Here is a 26,495-nt window from a genome sequence, read left to right as displayed (position 1 = left end):
GGAAAGACTTAGTCAGTTTTTAGAGAAGACCTGTAAATAAAACATATTAAAGCTAAAGTATAATAAAAAAAAGTTGATGGTGGAAAGCCACCTATAAGAAAGTGCTCACTCTTTTTGCATTCTTCCTCATCATCTTCATCTTCAGGCTCAATATCTTCAGCTTGTGTGATCCAATCCAAATAACCAGTAAGATCTTCCTCCATTTGCTGCTTCTCTCTAAGTTTCTGAAAATCACCACGAGCCTTGGCTTTCTCTCGTTCCTTGGAGAATTCTCTGTAAAAGGAAAGTATTTGAAGAGGGAAAAGAATGGAATATACATTTTTCTAAAATGAACTGAGGACTGCATTTCATTTATACAGTATTATATAGAAAGGCATTTACTTACCCACTAAGGACACCCAAGACAAGATTAAGCACAAAAAAGGATCCAAAGATGACAAGACTGACAAAATACACCCAAGGAAGTTCATATCCCATGGCATCATTCATCTAGACAAATAGACAAAATATATAATACCAGATAGCACCCAGTAACTTGCATAATACATCCCTCTACAGAGAATAAGTTAAACATGAGCAACTATGTTTTCAAAATGAATCATCCTAACAGAGTGGACAGCTGCCATACATCTTTGACACATTCAACTTTAAAATTTCAATAAATAAAGTTGACAGAAGAATATCTTAGTCGATATTTGAAAATACCAAGCAAAATCTTGCAGATCATAGCTTGTCTTTCCAATTGAATCCACGTTGATACTAACCAGCTAAACCAACACATTTTCAAATGGTGCCATTCTAAATCAGCTAATCCTCCTGTCTTTAATATGATAGGTACAGTATGAAAAAAGCATTTTCTAAAGAAGCATTGCGTCAGTGAATCAGAATCAGAGTCAAACCTCAAAACAAAGCACTCCTAAAAATGTAACACACTGGCTTCATTCTGACAGCTGAAAAGTGCAAAATGTCATTTAGTCAATCTTTTCTATATTTAAAGGATATGTTAGTGTATGTTATCCTTCAAAATGGCTCCCTTCAAGACCAAAACTCAAATTAGTCCTTCCAATACTGAAGCATTCTAAGAATTTTTTTACAGTGATATCCATTACTACATTGGATCAAGGAAAATTTCATTTTTAATGCTTATTGATATTCTTGTGTTCCATTTGTGATTAGATCAACAAACATACTGTCAGTTATTACACATTACTCAGAACTTGCAATCGATCTTACTGTATCCAAGAGAAATCAAATAATAAGTTGCTGGGAGTATTGCCACGACACATTAAAAAAAAGTTTCATTATTTTCATGTCAGGCCATGTATAAATAAATTAACTTGAGAATGTACTATAGCAGCACTTCATTTCCAGCCACTTTAGTATCTTCAGAAAAAAAAGATATTCTTGACAGTATGACAAGTCAGAAAAATATGACTCAGTTGACTGTAGCATCCATAAAATAAAGGACACTGACAACATGACATAGCCAGTACTCTGACTCAGTTTGCTTCATCATCTTTCAAAAAACTTTGCATTGTGTTCTCAGAACATAGCAGTTCAGCCATACACCTTCTATTGCCTTTGAAGCATAGCACATGTTTATATGTAAGTGCCAGAATATTATTCCATATAAACACATTATAGTTGTCCATATAACCACATTACACTTGTCTGAGATAATCTGAGAGCCCAATAACTCACCCAGTATAGAACATCAGTCCATCCTTCCATTGTGATACACTGAAAAACAGTCAACATTGCAAAAAAGAAGTTGTCAAAATTGGTGATACCACCATTAGGCCCCTCCCACTTTCCACGGCACTCAGTTCCATTTTGCAGACACTGGCGGCCATGACCTGCGAAGGCACATGGTGCTGGGTCATCTTCCACATTTATGTCTGCCAAAAGAAAATAGAAGCATGATCATTTATTGTAACATAGTATATACAAAAAAAATTACTAAGATTTAGAAAACACACAAGTGCTCTTGCATTAAGACACCAGTTTGTGGAGTTGAAAATATGTTGTTTGTGGATATGCAATGAAGAATTCTCTTATATTTTATTGTGCACTATCATATCAAAAGAGACATGCATTTGCTTCTATTGACTTTTGTTCGCTGTTTATTCTAGAAACACAATATTGCCAAAAGTATGGGACGCCTGTCATTACACACACATAATCTTTAATGACATCCCATTAAAGGTGGAGTTGGCCCACCCTTTGCAGTTATAACAGCTTCAACTCTTCTGGGAAGGCTTTCCACAAGGTTTAGGAGTGTGTTTTTGGGAATTTTTGACCATTCTTCCAGGACAGCATTTGTGAGATCAGGAACTGATGATGGACAAGAAGGCCTGGCTTGCAGTCTCAGCTCTAGTTCATCCCAAAGGTGTTCTGTTGGGTTGAGGTCAGGACTATGTGCAGGCCAGTCAAGTTCCTCCACACCAAACTTGCTCATTCATTTCTTTATAGACCTTGCTTTGTGCACTGGTGCACAATCATGTTGGAACAGGAAGGGGCCATCTTCAAACTGTTCCCATAAAGTTGGGAGCATGAAATTGTCCAAAATGGCTTTGTATGCTGAAGCATTAAGAGTTCCTTTCACTGGAACTAAAGGGCCAAGCTCAACCCCTGAAAAACAACCCCACACCGTAATCCCACCTTCACCAAACTTTACACTTGGCACAATGCAGTCAGGAAAGTAGCGTTCTCCTGGAACTGCAAAACCCAGACTCTTCCATTGGATTTTCAAACAGAGAAGCATGATTCGTCACTCCAGAGGACACATCTCCACTGCTCTAGAGTCCAGTGGCAGGGTGCTTTAAACCACTGCATCCAACATTTTACATTGCACTTGCTGATGTAAGGCTTGGATGCGGCTTCTCAGCCATGGAAACCCATTCCACGAAGCTCTCAACACACTGTTCTTGAGCTTTTGGAGGTCTATAGCTATTGACTCTGCAGAAAGTTGGCAAATTCTGCACACTGTGTGCCTCTGCGTGAGTTGTGCCCGCTCGCTCTGTGATTTTTCGTGGCCTAATACTTCGTGGCTGAGTTGCTGTTGTTCCCAATTGCTTCCACTTTGTTATAATACCACTAACAGTTGACCGTGGAATATTTAGTAGCGAGGAAATTTCACAAATGGACTTATTCCACAGGTGGCATCCTATCACGGTACCACGCTTGAATTCACTGAGCTCTTGAGAGCAACCCATTCTTTCACAAATGTTTGTAGAAGCAGTCTGCATGCCTAGGTGCTTGATTTTATACACCTGTGGTCATGGAAGTGATTTTAACACCTGAATTCAATGATTTGAAGGAGTGTCCCAATACTTTTGGCAATATAATGGGAAAAAATGCAATTTAAGAATGTCAGTGACACATTTTTATGTTGATTAAAAAAGTCAAATATATTAAAATATTTATATTAGATATATTAGATAATTAGCATTTTAAGAAAAATCCCAGTAGGCCTATAGTTACACAAAATGAATATTTGTGAATATACTAAAATATGTTACATTAGATGCCTAATATTTTTTTTTATTTAGTTTTATTTCAGATTATTAAACTTCACCAGATTTCCACTAATCTTCAAAATGCAACAAATTTTATCCTGTATTATCTACCTTTAGTGGTGAAGAAAATCACATCAGATAAAACTGATCTACTCAAAAGCAGCAAAGGTACTAGGATTTTATGGAAATATTACCTGTGCCAGTGTAGAAGCATGTCTTGTGCATTTTCCCAATGAATAACTCAAGGCCAATGATTGCATAGATAATGATGACAAATAAGACCAGTAAAGCGATGTGAAGAAGAGGAACCATGGCTTTCATAATGGAGTTCAAGACTATCTGCAAACCTGAGGAAAGAAGACAATATCACATGATTATAATTCTGAAGTCCATCATAAACACAAGTTTCAGATGTGCAGTATAAATTAATCAACAGCAAAAAAGGTTTTGTTCACCTAAAATGAATGCTACAATTCTGTTTTTTTAGCTTAACAATGAGGCACATCTATACTAATAAAAGGCAAAGCCCTCACTGACTGACTGACTGACTGACTGACTGACTGACTGACTGACTCACTCACTCACTCACTCACTCACTCACTCACTCACTCACTCACTCACTCACTCACTCACTCACTCACTCATCACTAATTCTCCAACTTCCCGTGTAGGTAGAAGGCTGAAATTTGGCTGGCTCATTCCTTACAGCTTACTTACAAAAGTTAGGCAGGTTTCATTTCGAAATTCTACACGTAATGGTCATAACTGGAACCTGTTTTTTGTCCATATACTCTAATGGAGGAGGCGGAGTCACGTATCGCGTCATCACGCCTCCTATGTAATCCCGTGAACTGAAAACAAGGAAGAGATTTACAGCACGAGTCAAACACGGGAACGAAGGTAAATGACGTTAATTGTTGAGTGTCTTTTAATACTGTGTAAGCATACATATTAACATATGTGCAATTAAACGCGTGCATTTACGGGGTGATTTCTCAGGCTTAAAAGCTCGCCTTTTATCAAACGCGGGAACAAAGGTAAATGACGTTAATTGTTGAGTGTCTTTTAATACTATGTAAGCATACATATTAACACATGTGCAATTAAACGTGTGCATTTACGGGGTGATTTCTCAGGCTTAAAAGCTCGCCTTTTATTAAAAAGGTAAATGCAAACTGTTTTCATTCTGAAGGGCACAAACCACATTAGATTTCATGCTCAAGAGTAAGCTCAGCACACAGCTTGGTCATATTACAACCGGAGGGGCGAACTTATAACGTGGTATACAAAGAGATCCTTAACAAATAATTATTGAATCATTTTCCCTCAGTTTAAAAAGGTTTAATTTTATTCTTAATAAAAATTTTAAAGCAGTACTTCGCCGCTGCGAAGCGCGGGTATTTTGATATATATCAAAATATATCGCGTCATCACGCCTCCCACGTAAGCACGTGAACTGACCCGCTGCCGTTTGCAATGCCATATTCGCGAGATACAAGTTTAATGAGAAGACACGAGGTATAAACGACAGTTTGGATCACTTTGTAACAGAGTTAAAATTGCTGTAGCGAGAAACTTTTAACTGCTGGGTCTTAGCTAACATTAAATAAGCCCGTGGACATCGCAACATCACACAAGAGAGTGGCTCACGTGAAGTGACTGAACGCAGCAGGAGTGATCACTTCGATGAATCAAACCTGTTCAAAAAACACATTACACAATTGATAAGGTACGAAAACAATATGAAACCGATTGTGGATTTGCGTACAGCCACTGAAACTTTATGACAGCACGAGACTTCAGGTCACACGTCTGCAAAAGAACCTCATTGAGGCAACTATTTTTACAGGCGGTGGCTCAGGGAAGAGAGTTTTTATTCCTCGCATCCCCGTTATACCCTCTGATCTCCCATTTCAATTCAAACGCCTCCAATTTCCACTAAGGCTCTGCTTCGCAATGACAATTAATAAGTCTCAGGGACAGACCCTACAAAAGGTTGGCATTGATTTGAGGCAGGACTGCTTTTCACATGGCCAACTGTACGTTGCATGCTCAACAGTAAGCTCAGCACACAGCTTGGTCATATTACAACCGGAGGGGCAAACTGACAACGTGGTATACAAAGAGATCCTTAACAAATAATTACTGATTCATTTTCCCTCAGTTTAAAAAGGTTTACTTTTCTTCTTAATAAAAATTTTAAAGCAGTACTTCGCCGCTGCGAAGCGCGGGTATTTTGATATATATCAAAATATATCGCGTCATCACGCCTCCCACGTAAGCACGTGAACTGACCCGCTGCCGTTTGCAATGCCATATTCGTGAGATACAAGTTTAATGAGAAGACACGAGGTATAAACGACAGTTTGGATCACTTTGTAACAGAGTTAAAATTGCTGTAGTGAGAAACTTTTAACTGCCAGGCACGGTCTAAACCGTAAGTTTAAATTAACTTTATACAAACGCTCCCGCTGCCGTTTGCAATGCCATATTCGCGAGATACAAGTTTAATGAGAACACACGAGGTATAAATGACAGTTTGGATCACTTTGTAACAGAGTTAAAATTGCTGTAACGAGAAACTTTTAACTGCCGGGTCTTAGCTAACATTAAATAAACCTGTGTATATGTGTATATACAGTAATCCCTCGCTACTTCGCGGTTCACTTTTCGCGGATTCACGACTTCGCGGATTTTATATGTAAGCATATTTAAATATATAACGCGGATTTTTCGCTGCTTCCCGGGTTTCTGCAGACAATGCGTCTTTTTACTTCTGGTATTTGCTTCCTCAGTTGGTTTGCCCAGTTGATTTCATACAAGAGATGCTATTGGCGGATGGCTGAGAAGCTACCCAATCAGAGCACGCAGTTAAGTTCCTGTGTGCTGCCGATTGGCTCAGCGACGTGCTGCATTAACCAGGAAGTCTCATCTCACTCATGCAACATTAACGTGCTCTTGCTACTGCATTCAGGGGATTATCACCTTCAATCGTCATCATTTTTACTGCGCAGCATATTCATCACGTCATATACTGTATAGCTACGTGTACTTCGCTATACAGTAAGTATAAACTTATCTACCGATTTCATATTGCTTAGCAGTTGTCCCTGTTATTAATAGAGTAAAGGGTGGGTTGTAAACAATACAGGGAGGGTTTAAAAACGTCCAAATACACGTTAAATAATTAAATAAATATGGTGTCCCTACTTCGCGGAAATTCAGTTATCGCGGTCGGCCTTGGAACCTATCTCCCGCGATAAGTGAGGGATTACTGTATATATGTAGATATGTATATATATATGTAGATATGTAAATATATATATATATGTGTGTATGTATGTATGTATGTATGTGTGTATGTATGTATGTATGTATGTGTATATGTATATATGTATATGTGTGTGTATGTATGTGTGTATATGTATGTGTATATATATGTTGATTTGTGTATACATATATGTATATATATGTATATATATATGTAGATATGTGTATATGTAGATATGTGTATATGTAGATATGTGTATATATGTATATGTATATATATGTTTATGTGTGTGTGTGTATATTATATATATATATATGACAGCAACACTCATAACAATGACAACACAATTACATATATATATATATGTAGATATGTATATATATATATGTGTCAATGTATGTATGTATGTATGTATGTCTATATATATATGTAGATATGTATATACTGTATATGTGTATATATATGTAGATATGTGTATATATGTAGATATGTAAATATATATGTATATATATGTGTCTGTGTATATATATATATATATATATGTGTGTGTATGTATGTATGTATGTGTGTATATATATGTATGTGTATGTATGTGTATGTATGTATGTGTATATGTATATATGTATATGTGTGTGTGTATGTATGTGTGTATATATATGTTGATATGTGTATATATATATGTATATATATGTGGATGTGTATATGTATATATATATGTATATGTAGATATGTGTATATGTAGATATATATATATATATGTATATATGTATATGTATATATATGTTTATGTGTGTGTGTGTGTGTGTATATTATATATATAAAAGATAGCAACACTCATAACAATGACAACACAATTACATTGACAATCATGTTACGTTATTTTTAAAATGTTTCCTTTTCTTTTTCATAACCTCTTTAACACACTACTTCTCCGCTGCGAAGCGCGGGTATTTTGCTAGTTCTTAAATATTCTTACAAGAATATGCGCTTGGGAGGAAGTCAAAGGGTTCAAATTGGGGCACTGAGACGCAAAACCAGGAGTTGGTGTTGAGTATTAATGCCTCTTTTCCCCTTCCTACAGAACTTCAGAGGAAAAGACCACCTATAGCAATCACTTCCACTTGTTCTTGAACTCACTTCTGCCTGATCCTGACCTCAGTTCCAGCCCCCCACTGATGACATCACTACTGGCACCCACTGATGACCTCACACCACTTCCTTCCCGCAAACACACCCTTTCTCTTCCTCTGCTATAAAAGCCTGCTGTTTCCCCTTTCAGTCAGTCCCAACTTTTAGAACTCCATATCAGTCAATAAAACTACACTTCGGTTACACAATATATATATACTAGCCAACCCACGGCGTACCATACGTCTCATAATCAGGCTGGGTTTTTAATAATTTTTAAGCACAAGGAAAAAATTAACATTTGAAAAATCCAGAGGAGAGGGGAAGGACGCCGAAGCCTCACGAAGCATCAACATGTTTGAAGCAATTGTGTCAGAAATCGTATCGAAGCTTCGAAGCATTTAACACTCACCTCTGTAGTGACACTTACTGGCCATTTTTATTAACATTACAGAAACTTATGATACACTTCAATGACGTCTGTTAAAACTCGTATTGCTTTTATTTTTTCGCAGCTACAGACTGACAACGAAGAGAAGGGTTTGTCAGCAGCTTCTAGTGTGTGATGTGTAAAAAATATAAATATAACTTCTTTAACTGCCTTGTGGCGCTGTAGTAGTAAGGCTGCTTTGCAGTAAAGAGACAGTGGAAGATTGTGGGTTCGCTTCCTGGTTCCTCCTTGTGTGGATAGCAAATTATCCGCGACAAACAAACTGTTTTACACGCTGCAAACCAACCCGAGGCATAGTATACGGCGCTTTTTCAATGTTTTTTAAGCAGAGGGAAAAAAATGAACATTTGCAAAATCCGTAACGCTACTTTCAGTAAGTACAATGCACACGCGTTTAGTTTGTTGGTGACTTTTTGCCAGCTGTCTTTCCTGGTTTGGGCTGTTATTGCAGTGTTACCGCTTGTGCATATTAAATCTTGAATTCTTTTGAGTAACTAATTAACTAACTAACACCCACCCACTCAGTTTGTGTGAAAAAAATGCGCTCGTTCTTTCATCATTTTGTTGCAGCAATATACATTGTGTTTTCACTCAGCGCGGAGGTGTGCATTCATCTCGGATTATTACATCCAGCTAATCTGCTACACGACTGTGTTTGAAAAACCGACGTTTCCCTGATGAGTTTCACCGGCATTAATGATTAGGAATTTGGTCAAGCTGAAGAAGGAGTCCTACAGGACACTTTTGTCCTGTGGGACCCTGGAGGCAGCTGATAGGTACCGGCAGGCCAAGCGGAATGCGGCTTTGGTGGTTGCTGAGGCAAAAACTCGGGCGTGGGAGGAGTTTGGGGAGGCCATGGAGAACGACTTTCATACGGCTTCGAAGAGATTCTGGTCCACCATCCGGCGTCTCAGGAAGGGGAAGCAGTGCAGTGTCAACACTGTATATGGTGGGGATGGTGCGCTGCTGACCTCGACTCGGGACGTTGTGGGTCGGTGGGGGGAGTACTTCGAAGACCTCCTCAATCCCATTAACATGCCTTCCAATGAGGAAGCAGAGCCTGGGGACTCAGAGGTGGGCTCCCCCATCTCTGGGACTGAGGTCACCGAGGTGGTCAAAAAACTCCTTGGTGGCAGGGCCCCGGGGGTGGATGAGATACGCCCGGAGTTCCTCAAGGCTCTGGATGTTGTAGGACTGTCTTGGTTGACACGCCTCTGCAACATCGCATGGACATCAGGGACAGTGCCTCTGGATTGGCAGACCGGGGTGGTAGTCCCCCTCTTTAAGAAGGGGGATCGGAGGGTGTGTTCCAACTACAGAGGGATCACACTCCTCAGCCTCCCTGGAAAAGTCTATTCAGGGGTCCTGGAGAGGAGGGTCCGTCAGATAGTCGAGCCTCGGATTCAGGAGGAACAGTGTGGTTTTCGTCCTGGTCGCGGAACAGTGGACCAGCTCTATACCCTTAGCAGGGTCCTGGAGGGTGCATGGGAGTTTGCCCAACCAGTCTACATGTGTTTTGTGGACTTGGAAAAGGCATTCGACCGTGTCCCTCGGGAAATCCTGTGGGGGGGTACTCCGAGAGTATGGGGTACCGGCCCCCCTGATAAGGGCTGTTCGGTCCCTGTACAATCGGTGCCAGAGCCTGGTCCGCATTGCCGGCAGTAAGTCAAACCCGTTTCCAGTGAGAGTTGGACTCCGCCAGGGCTGCCCTTTGTCACCGATTCTGTTCATAACTTTTATGGACAGAATTTCTAGGCGCAGCCAGGGCATTGAGGGGGTCCGGTTTGGTGGGCTCAGGATTGGGTCACTGCTTTTTGCAGATGATGTTGTCCTGTTTGCTTCATCAGGCCGTGATCTTCAGCTCTCTCTGGATCGGTTCGCAGCCGAGTGTGAAGCGGCTGGGATGAGAATCAGCACCTCCAAATCCGAGACCATGGTCCTCAGCCGGAAAAGGGTGGAGTGCCCTCTCAGGGTTGGTAGCGAGATCCTGCCCCAAGTGGAGGAGTTCAAGTATCTCGGGGTCTTGTTCACGAGTGAGGGAAGAATGGAGCGTGAGATCGACAGGCGGATCGGTGCGGCATCTGCAGTAATGCGGGCTCTGCATCGGTCTGTCGTGGTGAAAAAGGAGCTGAGCCGCAAGGCGAAGCTCTCAATTTACCAGTCGATCTATGTTCCTACCCTCACCTATAGTCATGAACTATGGGTAGTGACCGAAAGAACGAGGTCGCGAATACAAGCGGCTGAAATGAGTTTCCTCCGCAGGGTGTCTGGGCTTTCCCTTAAAGATAGGGTGAGAAGCTCAGTCATCCGGGAGGGGCTCAGAGTAGAGCTGCTGCTCCTCCGCATCGAGAGGAGTCAGATGAGGTGGCTCAGGCATCTGATCTGGATGCCTCCCTGGTGAGGTGTTCCTGGCACGTCTAACTGGGAGGAGGCCCCGGGGAAGACCCAGGACACGTTGGAGGGACTATGTCTCTCGACTGGCCTGGGAACGCCTTGGGATTCTCCCGGAAGAGCTAGAAGAAGTGGCCGGGGAGAGGGAAGTCTGGGCATCTCTGCTCAAGCTGCTGCCCCCGCGACCCGACCTCGGATAAGCGGGAGACAATGGATGGATGGATGGAATTTGGTTGGAACAAAACACTGCAGCCACAGGGGTTCACCAGGACCGAGTTTGGGAAACACCGCTGAACACTCGTGGCTCTTGCCAACTCACGGCGTATCATATGTCGCATAATTATGTATTGATGGGTGAACACTTTCTGAACGACACAGTTGTCCAAACAGAAGTGAAAGTAAAATCGAGCCTGGTGCATTCTTTAACTGCATTCTCTGCCTTGTAGCGCAGTGGTAGTGTTGCTGCTTTACAGTAAGGAGACTGTGGAAGATTTTTGGTTCGTTTGGGCTGCATTTGCAGTGTTACCGCCTGTGCATATTAAATCTTGAAATCCTTCGAGTAACAAATTAACTAACACCCACCCACACACACACACAGCTTATGTGAAAAAATGCGCCCGTACTTTCATCATTTTGTTGCAGCCTATCAAAGACTTGCTGCCCCCAACTCAAGGTGGCTCAGAGGTCCATGTGTAGCGTACAACAGATGAACATAAATGACGCCGTTTTTTCCGAGGCGTCGCGTCCCAGTTAGTGGGCGTGGCTCTGTGAGTTGTCATCGTATCCAATGGTCATAGAGTTGGTGGGCGAGGCTCTTTCCTACTTGTCGGCGGCTTAGTGAATCCACGCCTCTTCCTGCGTGCTTTCATGGTTGTCTTGTTTTGGTGTGCGTGCTTTCATGGGTGTTTTCCCCTTCTGGCGTCGACTTTGTGAATTATATATATAGATATATATACAGTGCATCCAGAAAGTATTCACAGCGCATCACTTTTTCCACATTTTGTTATGTTACAGCCTTATTCCAAAATGGATTAAATTCATTTTTTTCCTCAGAATTCTGCACACAACACCCCATAATGACAACGTGAAAAAAGTTTACTTGAGGTTTTTGCAAATTTATTAAAAATAAAAAAACTGAGAAATTACATGTACATAAGTATTCACAGCCTTTCCTCAATACTATGTTGATGTACCTTTGGCAGCAATTACAGCCTCAAGTCTTGTTGAATATGATGCCACAAGCTTGGCACACCTATCCTTGGCCAGTTTCGCCCATTTGTCTTTGCAGCACCTCTCTAGCTCCATCAGGATGGATGGGAAGCGTTGGTGCACAGCCATTTTAAGATCTCTCCAGAAATGTTCAATCGGATTCAAGTCTGGGCCACTCAAGGACAGAGTTGTCCTGAAGCCACTCCTTTGATATCTTGGCTGTGTGCTTATGGTCGTTGTCCTGCTGAAAGATGAACCGTCGCCCCAGTCTGAGGTCAAAAGCGCTCTGGAGCAGGTTTTCATCCAGGATGCCTCTGTACATTGCTGCAGTCATCTTTCCCTTTATCCTGACTAGTCTCCCTGTGCCGCTGAAAAACATCCCCACAGCATGATGCTACCACCACCATGCTTCACTGTAGGGATGACGCCAGGTTTCCTCCAAATGTGACACCTGGCATTCACACCAAAGCGTTAATCTTTGTCTCATCAGACCAGAGAATTTTCTTTCTCATGGTCTGAGAGTCCTTAAGGTGCCTTTTGGAAAACTCCAGGTGGGCAGCCATGTGCCTTTTACTAAGGAGTGGCTTCCGTCTGGCCACTCTACCATACAGGCCTGATTGGTGGATTGCTGTAGAGATGGTTGTCCTTCTGGAAGGTTCTCCTCTCTCCACAGAGGACCTGTGGAGCTCTGACAGAGTGACCATCTGGTTCTTGGTCACCTCCCTGACTAAGGCCCTTCTCCCGCGATCGCTCAGTTTAGATGGCCGGCCAGCTCTAGGAAGAGTCCTGGTGGTTTCGAACTTCTTCCACTTATGGATGATGGAGGCCACTGTGCTCATTGGGACCTTCAAAGCAGCAGAAATTTTTCTGTAACCTTCCCCAGATATGTGCCTCGAGACAATCCTGTCTCGGAGGTCTACAGACAATTCCTTTGACTTCATGCTTGGTTTGTGCTCTGACATGAACTGTCAACTGTGGGACCTTATATAGACAGGTGTGTGCCTTTCCAAATCATGTCCAGTCAACTGAATTTACCACAGGTGGACTCCAATTAAGCTGCAGAAACATCTCAAGGATGATCAGGGGAAACAGGATGCACCTGAGCTCAATTTCGAGCTTCACGGCAAAGGCTGTGAATACTTATGTACAGTAGGTACGAAAAGTATTCAGACCCCCTTCAATTTTTCACTCTTTGTCATATTGCAGCCATTTGGTAAAATCATTTAAATTATTTTTTTCCCTCATTAATGTACACACAGCACCCCATATTGACAGACAAAAAAAATAATTTTTGAAATTATTTCAAAATAAATAAATTATTAGATTTATTAAAAAAGAAAAACTGAAATATCACATGGTCCTAAGTATTCAGACCCTTTGCTCAGTATTTAGTAGAAGCACCCTTTTGAGCTAATACAGCCATGAGTCTTCTTGGGAAAGATGCAACAAGTTTTTCACACCTGGATTTGGGGATCCTCTGCCATTTCTCCTTGCAGATCCTCTCCAGTTCTGTCAGGTTGGATGGTAAACGTTGGTGGACAGCCATTTTTAGGTCTCTCCAGAGATGCTCAATTGGGTTTAAGTCAGGGCTCAGGCTGGGCCATTCAAGAACAGTCACAGAGTTGTTGTGAAGCCACTCCTTCGTTATTTTAGCTGTGTGCTTAGGGTCATTGTCTTGTTGGAAGGTAAACCTTCAGCCCAGTCTGAGGTCCTTAGCACTCTGGAGAAGGTTTTTGTCCAGGATATTCCTGTACTTGGCCGCATTCATCTTTCCCTCGATTGCAACCAGTCATCCTGTCCCTGCAGCTGAAAAACACCCCCACAGCATGATGCTGCCACCGCCATGCTTCACTGTGGGGACTGTATTGGACAAGTGATGAGCAGTGCCTGGTTGTCTCCACACATACCGCTTAGAATTAAGGCCAAAAAGTTCTATCTTGGTCTCATCAGACCAGAGAATCTTATTTCTCACCATCTCAGAGTCCTTCAGGTGTCTTTTAGCAAACTCCATGCGGGAGTTGGCCTTAATTCTAAGCGGTATGTGTGGAGACAACCAGGCACTGCTCATCACTTGTCCAATACAGTCCCCACAGTGAAGCATGGCGGTGGCAGCATCATGCTGTGGGGGTGTTTTTCAGCTGCAGGGACCTCAGACTGGGCCGAAGGTTTACCTTCCAACAAGACAATGACCCTAAGCACACAGCTAAAATAACGAAGGAGTGGCTTCACAACAACTCTACTAAATACTGAGCAAAGGGTCTGAATACTTAGGACCATGTGATATTTCAGTTTTTCTTTTTTAATAAATCTGCAACAATTTCAAAAATTCTTTTTTTTGCCTGTCAATATGGGGTGCTGTGTGTACATTAATGAGGGAAAAAATTAATTTAAATGATTTTAGCAAATGGCTGCAATATGACAAAGAGTGAAAAATTGAAGGGGGTCTGAATTACTTTTATTATTTAATAAATGTGCAAAAACCTCAAGTAAATTTTTTTCACGTTGTCATTATGGGGTGTTGTGTTTAGAATTCTGAGGGAAAAAAATGAATTTAATCCATTCTGGAATAAGGCTGTAACATAACAAAATGTGAAAAAAGTGATGCGCTATGAATACTTTCTTAGACCACTGTATATATTTGTCCTGTGCTTTATTTATAGTTCTATATAGATTAATATAAATCAGAGATTATCATGAGATGAAACAGATGGTAGTAGATATTAAATTGGTTATTGTAATAGTATTAAGAAATATGTTCAGCCGTATGAAAAAGTTTGGGAACCCCTCTCAGCCTGCAAAATAATTTACTTTCAACAAAAAAGATAACAGTGGTATGTCTTTCATTTCCTAGGAACATCTGAGTACTGGGATGCTTTCAGAACAAAGATTTTTAATGAAGCAATATTTAGTTGTATGAAATTAAATCAAATGTGAAAAACTGGCTGTGCAAAAATTTGGGTACCCTTGTAATTTTGCTGATTTTAATGCATGTAATTGCTCAATACTGATTACTTGCAACACCAAATTGGTTGGATTAGCTCGTTAAGCCTTGAACTTCATAAGGTGGTCAATTGCAAGTTGTGCTTCCCTTTAACTCTCCTCTAAAGAGTGACAGCATGGGACCCTCAAAGCAACTCTCAAAAGATCTGAAAACAAAGATTGTTCAGTATCATGGTTTAGGGGAAGGCTACAAAAAGTTATCTCAGAGGTTTAAACTGTCAGTTTCAACTGTAAGAAATGTAACCAGGAAATGGGAGGCCACAGGCATAGTTGCTGTTAAACACAGGTCTGGCAGGCCAAGAAAAATACAGGAGCGGCATATCTGCAGGATTGTGAGAATGGTTACAGACAACCCACAGATCACCTCCAAAGACCTGCAAGAACATCTTGCTGCAGATGGTATATCTGTACGTCGTTCTACAATTCAGCACAATTTGCACAAAGAACGTCTGTATGGCAGGGTATTGAGAAAGAAGCCCTTTCTGCACTCACGCCACAAACAGAGTCGCTTGTTGTATGCAAATGCTCATTTAGACAAGCCAGATTCATTTTGGAACAAAGTGCTTTGGACTGATGAAACAGAAATGGAGTTTTTTGGTCATAACAAAAAGCGCTTTGAATGGCGGAAGAAGAACACCTCACTCCAAGAAAAACACCTGCTACCTACTGTCAAATTTGGTGGAGGCTTCATCATGCTGTGGGGCTGTGTGGCTAGTTCAGGGACAGGGGCCCTTGTTAAAGTCCAGGGTCGGATGAATTCAACCCAATAGCAACAAATTCTTCAGGATAATGTTCAAGCATCAGTCACAAAGTTGAAGTTACGCAGGGGTTGGATCTTCCAACATGATAATGACCCAAAACACACTTAGAAATCTACAAAGGCATTCATGCAGAGGGAGGAGTACAATGTTTTGGAATGGCTGTCAACAGTCCCCTGACTTGAATGTCATTGAAAATCTATGGGATGATTTGAAGCAGGCTGTCCATGCTCGGCAGCCATCAAATTTAACTGAACTGGAGAGATTTTGTGTGGAAGAATGGTCAAAAATACCTCCATCCAGAACCCAGACACTCATCAAAGGCTATAGGAGGTGTCTAGAGGCTGTTATATTTGCAAAAGGAGGCTCAACTAAGTATTGATGTAATATCTCTGTTGAGGTGCCCAAATTTATGCACCTGTCTAATTTTGTTATGATGCATATTGCATATTTTCTGTTAATCCAATAAACTTAATGTCACTGCTGAAATACTACTGTTAGTTGCTACTTTGAAAGCTCAGCCAATGATAAACAAAAATCCAAAGAATTAAGAGAGGTTCCCAAACTTTTTCATATGACTGTATGAGTAACACTCAGAAAAAATAATATCAAATGTAGTTGGACTATAAAAAAGATGACCTTTAGATTAGGTGGTACTAGCACATATTCTAAGTTCCATTTCCCAGTGAACTTTTTTGTGCAAATTTCAAACAACTTTAAAATGGTCAGACTTTACTTTTCACTTTGACCTTCACAAATTCAAAGCATATAGAATTGATGCATCAAGCCAGAAAGAAGGACTCCATCTCTCCCCACAATTCTAAATATAAATGTACGTCACCCTCTGAAATCTAGGATATGCAGGTTGCTTTGCTACTGATAATAGAAGAATCATTCTTCATTCCAAGAATTTACAATAGTGATATAGGCTGAGCCTAATACAAGTCTGAAATAAATCATTTATAATGTACTGATACAAGAATAAAGTAATACAAGATAGCTAGAAAATAAAAGAGAAGATGTAATATTCATCTAAATAGGGTGGCCAATGTTCCTGAATGACTCGGTTTCTTCTGTTTACTGAAGAGTTCTCATAATGGTAGGATCAATGCTTGTAAGTCATACAGATACACCATGTATGCTTATATTACCCTTTCCTTCCTCATGACTGTGCACTTTGATATTTAGCCCGCTACAGTTCACAGTTTGTCAGGAAATAAACATACTCTTTGTATTTTGCTGGTTTTAAATTGCACGTACTCCTCTACCAGTTTTCTTGTATGGCTTAAGTCAATATACAACATCCAAACTCAAGTCCTTTGAGCCTATAGTTAAGAAGGCAAATTGATCTACATCAAAAGTCTTTATTTTGCATTCAGCGCCTCAAAAGTTATATACTGTACAAACTTCTTATTCAGTGTTTACTTATTTGTTAATGTAGATATCCATACTGGTAAGTTATGTGGTTCCCCAAGATGTGCTATTCTAGTATTAACGAAAAAGACAAGTTAGATTTAAATACTGTGTAAGTATTACAGAATAGTCATTAAAAAAGGCTTGAACATTTTTAAAAACATTTGTACAGTTACCATATATGAGTATGCCTCTCATGTATACTGTAAGTAATTACAAAATACTTAATTTTATGCCAGTATATATACGAAGATATAGGTTATGATTAGAAAAGAATATAAGGGCAGAAAAAATATTCTAGGTTTACCAGTACCTTCGGATCTGTCTATTATCCTCTTTGCATTTGTATAGGGGTGTTTGTAATCTTAATATATAATTCGCCTGCCTCCTCACTCACTCACGTCTGTCCGAAGCCAAATGCGCAGTCGCCTTCTGCGCAGCTGCCCGAAAAACGTTACGAGACCGACATCCAACCCCAACATCGCAGCAGGCGGCAGAAAAATTCAAAGAGAAAGGTGACTTCGATTAAAGCTCTAAAGGCCTGAAAGGCGATTTCGACTACAGCTCGAGGCCTAATTACGCATTCTGATTCAATTACACATTCATTCAATACACCTGTATCAGGTTTGTGGTGCTTATACTTATTACTATTCCATATTGTACTGGAACATTCATCATTCAATATTATACTATAGGCCTGGAAAATTCATCAACTAACAGTACAAGCCTGTACAGTAATGAGTAAAGCAGACTACAATCATTACAAAACAACTTCTTCATTGCTTATCATTTGTTCTTCATACACTGCTGACACAAACTCGTGCCCGTTTCATCTTACGTTGTCGAAACGGGCTCTTTGTCTAGTTATGTTATATTTTAAGATACTGTTTTATTAAACAACTTTTTTCAACTTTAATGCATTTTTAGTGCACTTTACACAGACACCATTTTTTCATATAACATGGAGCACTCAAAGCATAAAGCAATTTAATTTACTAGAACATCAAAAATAGACAGCTATGAGCAGCCTGCCAAAGTGGTAAAGAAAGGTCTTTCATTATGATTTTCATGGAGTTACACTGGAAGTAAACAAGATCTCAGAATTAGAGATCTGTGATGAGACAATGTTTTCAGGAAATATTGTGGCAGGTGAACAGACTGAGTGATAATAATATGAACCAGAATTATAGTCAGTGCCAGGCAAAAGTCAAAACCAGAGATAAAAAATATAGCAAGCAAATAAAACACTGGAGCAAATAATACAATGAAAGTCAGAGACAAAATGAGATCAAAATCAAAACAAATCTATCACTTAGCCTACTTGGAAAAAAGCAACTAACTAACGCTAAAGATTTTTAAACTTATACGCAAAAGCAAAATTTTAAATGGATCTGCGACCATATATATATCAGGAGTCTGTGATAATACCAACATGACATTCATGAACATCTGACCCTTCTATTGCATTACATAAACAAAAGATGGAGTGAAATAAAATAATTTTAAAACATTCTGAAATGAGTCCCAAACAATAAGAAACTTTTAAAAATGAGCTTTAAATAAAAAGAAACTCAGGATAACATGTAGTATGACATAATTCCCTCCCTACGGTGGGTGCAACCATCAAGCTTTGATGGCAATTAATGACGGAATTTAGTAATCAACCTAGGGCCATAAATATTGCAGGCAGACACCCAAGAACATTCTTCAGGCCCACAACCACACCACTCCACCAAATATTCAACTCTAGGTTCACATCTCTGAGAACCCAAAATCTTATGAACCTCAAACTTCTGATGACCATCGACAACAACTAGAGGATAACGAATTGACAGGGATAGAATCTACATGTGTGGAAAGGCTTAACACAAAATACATGGAATAAGGAAATGTATGTGACTAGAGTTACCCTCCAGAGAATGGTATGCAGTCTAATAAATGTAGGACCCATTTAAGCTGGATATTACGACTCACAAGCCACACTATGTGTCCTGCCCAAAAAACGTGATGGGCACATAGCTGCATAGAAATGGCATTTGCCTGTGACACCTGGGTCCTCAATATGAACCAAGGAATTCCACAACAAAGACAAAAAGTGAGATGTGACAGGGAGAGATGAAGGTGTCACACCATATTTCAAACTTGTCATCTTAAAGCCAAATTGATATTCAAATGGTGACATCTTTAGGGTAGAATTAAATAGCGCACTAAGTGGAAGTTCAAGCAGCAGCAAAATACTGACCCAATCTGAAGAAATTAACAATAGACCATAAACATTTTTCTAAATCCTGATTCATTTCTTCACAAAAACCACTACATTCTGGGTGGTAACCAAAGGTTAATTTTACCTCTGTCCCAACCTTTTAACAAAATCCATCCAAAACTTAGAAATAAACTGAGGTCCCAGGTCAAACAGAACAGACCTGGGAAGACAGTGGAGGCAAAAATAATGTCCTTTAAGGGATTCAATGGGCAGCTTCCTCATAGGAGCTTCAGGCATAGGACAATGCCACAAACAATAAATCAAGCAAAAAATCAGGAACAAACAAAGCACTCAGACCTAAAAGATGAAATAATTGGTTCAAGTCCAGCGACAACTGAATCATACATAAGGAATAGGGCATCAGCCATGATATTATGATCAACAACTTGGTAAGTGACAGCAAAATTAAACTGGCTTATAAAAAATGGCCAACATGCTTGTCTAGTGTTTAAACATATAGCAGCTTTTAAATACAGTGGAACCCTGGATTGCGAGCATAATTCATTCTGGAAACGTGCTTGTAATCCAAAGCACTCATATAGCAAAGTGAATTTCCCCATAAGAAATAATGGAAACTCAGATGATTCATTCCACAACCCAAAACTATTCATATAAAAATGATTAATACAAAGTATAAAGTACAAATACATAAAACAAATTAACCTGCACTTTACCTTTGAAAAGAATCATGGCTGGTGTGAGGGAAATGAGAGAGAGGAGGGTTATTGTGTAGGAAGACTTTCACTCTAACTAATGGAATCCCTGCTATTCATTGGCTCACTGGAATCTTCTTTTTTTGCATCTTTAACAAGGGACCTATCCAATGACAGTTGCTTTTGCCTTAAGTGTCACTACACTTGGACACAAAATTAAAAAATGCTTTATGCACTGTAAGGTTTCTAAACTCTTTTGGGATTCCACCCAACAGGACAACACGCAGAAAAGCGTCACAAAGCAACCGCAGGCTCCCAGTGCTGTAGCAGTTCGCTGTAAAAGCAAATCTCAAAAAGATCGCAGACATGATACAAGCACCTGCCGTTGATGGAAGGAACAAGGAACATTATAAATGCACAGGGCACAGTATTACTTGGCCACTAACCTGGCCATGACCCTGCCTGACTGCTGTGTCTGTATATAGGAGAGTGGCAGATCCCGCTACAATAAATAACTGTGCTGTTCCTGTTTCAAGCTGAATAAAGCTGGTGTTGCTAAAGTACTGAGACTCAGCTTCGTGTTTTGGGGTGCAAGACGGACTCACACGTTGCAACACATACACGAGGTCACAATGCTATAGTAAACAGTACTGTATACGCTTGTACGGATGTTGACTACATGAGTGAGGCACACCGACTGAGACCAAGAATGGGAGATGATTACCCACAATCCCGCAGCGTGAGAGAAAGAGAAGAACCATCAGCTCAGCAGACAAAGCATATACATACTACTCGTATTGCAAGACCTTGCTCATTTATCAAGTTAAAATTTACTAAAAATTTTAGCTCGTCTTTCAAAACAAACGCAGACCAAGTTACTTGCAATTCAAGGTTTTACTGTACTGTACTGTAGATCAACTTTTTATGATCCGTAAATATGATACATTTATGGGTCAACCCCCTCTAGGCAATTAAGCCATTCCTATAGCACAAGCTTAGTTGCAAACAATTCCCTTCTTCTACATTGTTATTTTGCTTTGCTGAAGATAATTTCCTAGAAAAATAGGTACAAAGATGGCATTAGCGTGGGTCAGAAAACTTTGAAAAAAACAGCACTAATCCTGGCACTGGACATATCTACCTCAACTTGGAACTTTTGTCATAAAATGAGACAACACAAACATTTTGCTTTGAGCACATCAAAAGCCTGCTGGACTTCATAAGTTCACATATATTTTCTGACACCGCCTTCTGTAAGCACAGTAATAAGAAGAATAAGAGAACTAAAACTGTGAACCACCAAAGTTCACAAAACCCATTAACTCATTGTCGATTTTCATTGAAGAATAGCTGAGACTTTTTGGATACTTCTGCAAATTAAATAATCCCAAAAATAACATTTATGATTGATGAAATTCCTATTTTTCAAGCTTGACAAACAAATTATTATCTCTCAACCAAGACAACACTTCCCTAACCCAAAGGATATGGGATTTCATATCCTTAGGGAAAATTAAAATATCATTAATATTGACTAGAAGAGACTGACCTAAAAGGTCACTGAAAATAATACTAACAAACAATTCAATAACTTCTGGGGCAATGACCAATCCATATGGTATAACTAAATACAGTACATGTAATGGCCTGAGGAAATATTAAAGGCAGTTTCCTACTCTTCCCCTTCCTTAATGCATTTCAGGTTATAAACACTCCATAAATCCAGTTAAGTAAAAATAGGGGACCCCGTAACAATTAATGATGACATTAAAAGGAGGGAATAATTATTCTTGATGGTGATTTTGTTTAATTCATGAAAGTCTATGGAGGGATATAACAAACCTCTTTTTAGACAAAAAAAAAAACAGTTCCCAAAAGACTATTGGAAGGTCAAATTAAACCATTGGTCAAATGATCACACATGTACTCATCCATGGCCCATGACTCAACATAAGAAAGCAAGTTGATATGTCCCTTAGGCAAGGCCACTCCTAGAAGTAAACAGATTGCACAATTATATGATCTATGATTGAAAAAGTATCCTGGAAATCACGGTATAAATCAGGAAAGACTGTGAAGTGACTCAACATCATCGTGAAATGAATGAGAAAATATACACGATACAAAAAACATTATGAACCCCAGCCAAGACACAGTTTTTTTCCTTCTCCAGTCAATACTGGGAAAGTGTTTGGAGAGTTATGGTATACCTAGAATAGTGGGATGCTTAGAGAAAAGTAAAACAAAAAATGAAATATTTTCTGAATACAGAATCCCATTCACATAGTGGTAGGTTTTAAAATTAGGTTAATAAGACCCCCCTCAAAGTATTTCCCATCCACACTTGTGATATGAAGTGGAATTTACAAATCATGTAATTCCAACCCACACGATCTAGTGAAATCCTTACTAGTAAAGTTTTCAGCAGCCCCTGATTCAACAAAAACCATAGTTCATTTTTATAAATTATTGCAGGAAAATACATTATTTTTTGATTGGGATTCATTACAAAATGAGACAAACATATTAGTTTTTCTGCAACTTATGGCAATTAGCAACTATATGCTCTAATTCTTCACAATGAAAGCATAACCCAAGCACCCCACAACAACATCTTTCTTGAAAATCTAAAGTGGTTTTCTCTGATTCCATGGGTTTAGGTGGTGGAAGCTGTTCAGAAGTACTAGAAACAGCACCTTGTGGTTTAGCCAAATGAAACATTGTGGGTTTAAACATCCTTTATTCTTGTTTGCACTCCTCCCCTCTTTTGCCTATTTTTGAGCTATGCTCAGAACCTCATCTAATATCTCCTCTAGATCATATTTTGTGATTTCATGTTTAATTATGTCTGATTACCCACTATGGAAGACTGTAGCAAGAAATGCATTGTCCCACCACAAATCAGCCATGAGTGCTGTATAAATATAAAGAAATCACCTATAGACTTTTTCTCTTGTCTTCCCTTCTGTCAAAATCTTAAAGAAAATTCTCCAAATACAGAGTTTTTAGGAGTATAATTGGTGCAAAGAGAAGAGACACATTCGGGAGGTTTATCAATCATCAACAAAGTCATATATGCAGTCTTAACTCTAAGTAAGTGAGGGGTGGTAAAATAAAGAACAGCTCACACTCACTGAGAAAACCATGAATTTTCTTCTGATACCTGTTGAATCACTCAGGATGAGGCATATGAAGTTTGGCTACACTCATATTAGAAATCAGTTTCTTAATGGTCTCCTTAAAAGCCGTAATTTCATTAAGTGCATGCTGCACTCTATCTGCAAGTTCCTATATCTGTTGTTTGATTGCAACCTGTTCCTCTGCCAAAGGAGTAATCTCAGTTACTACATTAATGGGGTCACTCATGATCCTTCTGCATGTGACAAGACAGAGTATCAGCGAATTATTGTGACAGGTGAAAAGGCCAAGAGATAGCAATATGAACCAAAATCATGATTGGTGCCAGGCAAAGGTCAAAACCAAAGATCTAAAATATAGAGCGCAACCAAAGCACTGGGGCTAATTATAAAAACAAAGTCAGAGTCAAAATATGATCGAAACCAAACAAACCTAGCACTTGGCCTACTTGGAAAAAGCAACTTACTGAAGTTTAAGATTAGATTTATCATCAGAAGGATGAATGGAGCTGCAGCCATGTTTATATTGGTAGTTAGTGAAGTTACTAAATAGATGGTCGTGGTAATGTGATCCAGCTGCCACATTGCATAAATACAAACGAAACAAACAAAACTAAGTTTAAAACTTTCTCAAATAAGTTCAAAACAATAATAAACCTTAAAAAATTAGTTCTAAATAAAAATAACCAACACATAATGCGTACTATGACAAGAACAAGTAACACTTGCTAGGAAAGCAATATTTATATGCATATATTTGGGGGCATGCCAACCCACCCTCAATAGCTCACTTCGCTGGCTATTAGTCCAAGGGTATATTCCAACATGGTCAAAACTCTGGCCATGAGATTTATTTATAGTTATAGCAAAAGCTAAAACTACTGGAAATTTTTCATCTATGCAAGATGAATGGTAATCTACTTGCTGAAGTATTGCCAGCATCTAGCTTAATACACAGGAGGAATAAAACTTCTTTCTCCTGCATGATCACCAGTCATGATTTTACCAGCAGTTGAATTTTATGCAGTTTTACAATGTGTAAGTATGTGCCATTACATAGGCTTTATTTGTCAACTGCTAACACATAACTGAACTACTACTGTTCCAAGCGAAGTAGATATATATTTTGGTTGACATCCATCCATCCATTTTCCAACCCGCTGAATCCGAACACAGGGTCACGGGGGTCTGCTGGAGCCAATCCCAGCCAACACAGGGCACAAGGCAGGAACTAATCCTGGGCAGGGTAACCAACCCACCGCAGGCCTAATTACATGCATCAATCAATTCATCTGTTTTCTGACACTGATTATCCTGATTCAGGTCCACAGACTATTAACCAGATAACAACCCAGACAACCAAAAGGCACATTCACAACCATAGCCATAACCACTCATAAATGGCCAGTTTAGAAATATCAATCAACAAAATGCAAACTTCTTTGGGATGGGAAGGCAAACAAGTGTGCTTGGAGAAAAATCCATACAGATATACGAATAATGGATACATTATGACATGTAAAAAGTACTGTTCCCAGATATGAACTCCACCTCTTTAAGTTGTAATGTAGCAGCACTAACCAGTGCATTACCCCAGTTTAATAGCAAAAATATTAATTTTTGTGTATTTTTAAAGTTTTACTATAAGTTTGCTTCTTTTGTACTGCTATAGTGCTAGCAGTGATTTAAATATCCATATCCATAATAAATTGATTTAGCATGTACTAAATTACTCCTGATTCTGTGAATCACTGTTCTTGTATCCAACAATATGTAAATTTTGCCACACACAGGAAGGTCATATACTTGAAACTTCAGCCTGCACGTTTATTTTTGTTATAATATGAATTTTCATTATTGTTATGACAAAAAGTGTTTGTCAAGTTGTTCATAAACAAGGGTTGAAAAGGAGATAAAACAGAATACTTCTCTATTTATCAATCATATCCAATAGCAAAAGCAGGTAAAAAAATTTGCATTTTATAATGCTACAAAATATACATTCAACAAAAGAAAAAAGAAACACCTGTGTTACCAGTTCAAAGTAAAGGATACAAGTATTCATATCCATCCCTAAAAATGCTGCCACTGATTCAACGGTATTATCAGAAGCTGTTAAGGGTTTTATCAGAAATGACTCAGCATCTTCCAAACAAGAACCTAATTTTCACTTGAAGCCTAGAACATGTACAATATGTTGTAATTCACATTTATATTTATTTTTTCCTGAGCTTTCTAGAAGCTTTAAAAATATGGTATATACCTTTTTTTGGATTTACTTACACAGAGAATCTGTTTCACACATCTGTTTTTCATTTAGAGACCTTATTTAAAAGTTACAATTTTTAACATTATTTTCAATGCCATTTTTTTCTATGAGCATCACCATTCTGAGGAGTTCATGTTACTTGTTACCATGGTAATGCAGCCTTCAGTGTACCAGGACAGTGTGATGACATCATCATCAGTGCAACTTTAAAAAGGTCATCTCTCACAGCTCCAGTCTGTCTGAGAATGAAATTATTTGGGAACTGCATGCTTTCTTTGGTGAATTTTTAGGAAAAGACTTTTGTTCTATATTTTGGCTTTGATTTTTCTGTTTGATCTCTGGATTTAAACATTTGTTATTTTTTTCTCCATACCTCATAAAAATTTTCTGCCTTTCATTTTGAAGTCAGTACACAATGCAGTCTTTCAACCTGAAATCCTTTTCTAACCAACATTTACAGGATGCTATTTGGCAGCACATTCAGAGTTGTAAATGAATTTGACATTTTATCTAGAAAAGAATTCCGATGTTTCCTTTTTGCAGACTGATCTTTCCACAGGAGCCTTTTTTCCTAGCCCACCCTTGATCTCCTTTTGTCAACCCCCTAACCTATGAAAACTTTTTGTCAGAAACTCACTTCAGAGAGGAGAGCCACATTCCCCACCATCCACTGTGAGCTATAACAGGAGCCGCTGAGTCACTTGCAAATATGTCACCAGCAATATCCTTTCAAGTCCCTTAGGTAAATTCAACATTAAACAAAGTACCTCTTGCCACTTATTAATAAATCTTATTTACTACATTTCTTTTAGGGGGTGTCCAGCCAAGGTAACCAACATACTATTTCAGGGGACATTTTGAAGCCATTAAGATCAAAATCCTATTAAAGCCTATTATAGATCATTTCACATCCCTTGATCATAGTCACAGTGATCAGTTTGTGTTCTTTCAGAGGGTTTCAAAGACACTTTTCAAAGAAAATCAAAAGAATCTAAGTTCATTCTTTGCCTGGGGTCATATATTTCTCCAGGTCT

The 26,495-nt window shown here is 39.2% G+C and overlaps 1 protein-coding gene across 4 annotated transcripts in view; it reads right to left on the bottom strand.

Annotated features, from left to right (window-relative positions):
* Window positions 1-26,495, bottom strand: part of LOC114661328 (voltage-dependent L-type calcium channel subunit alpha-1D-like) — a 232,888-nt gene that overhangs the window by 107,248 nt on the left and 99,145 nt on the right. For all 4 annotated transcript variants that reach the window (XM_051933786.1, XM_051933787.1, XM_051933788.1 and 1 more), the window contains exons 6-9: window positions 3,713-3,865; window positions 1,702-1,898; window positions 386-489; window positions 110-273 (exon numbers count right to left, since the gene is read on the bottom strand). In XM_051933786.1, the coding sequence (XP_051789746.1) occupies window positions 110-273; window positions 386-489; window positions 1,702-1,898; window positions 3,713-3,865 (618 nt within the window). The remainder of the gene's footprint in view (window positions 1-109; window positions 274-385; window positions 490-1,701; window positions 1,899-3,712; window positions 3,866-26,495) is intronic.

This window comes from Erpetoichthys calabaricus, chromosome 11 (genome assembly GCF_900747795.2).
Source record: "Erpetoichthys calabaricus chromosome 11, fErpCal1.3, whole genome shotgun sequence".
In the NCBI taxonomy this organism is placed as follows: Eukaryota; Metazoa; Chordata; class Cladistia; order Polypteriformes; family Polypteridae; genus Erpetoichthys; species Erpetoichthys calabaricus.
Note: the sequence above shows the minus strand (reverse complement) of the source record. Positions and strands in the feature narration are given on the sequence as shown.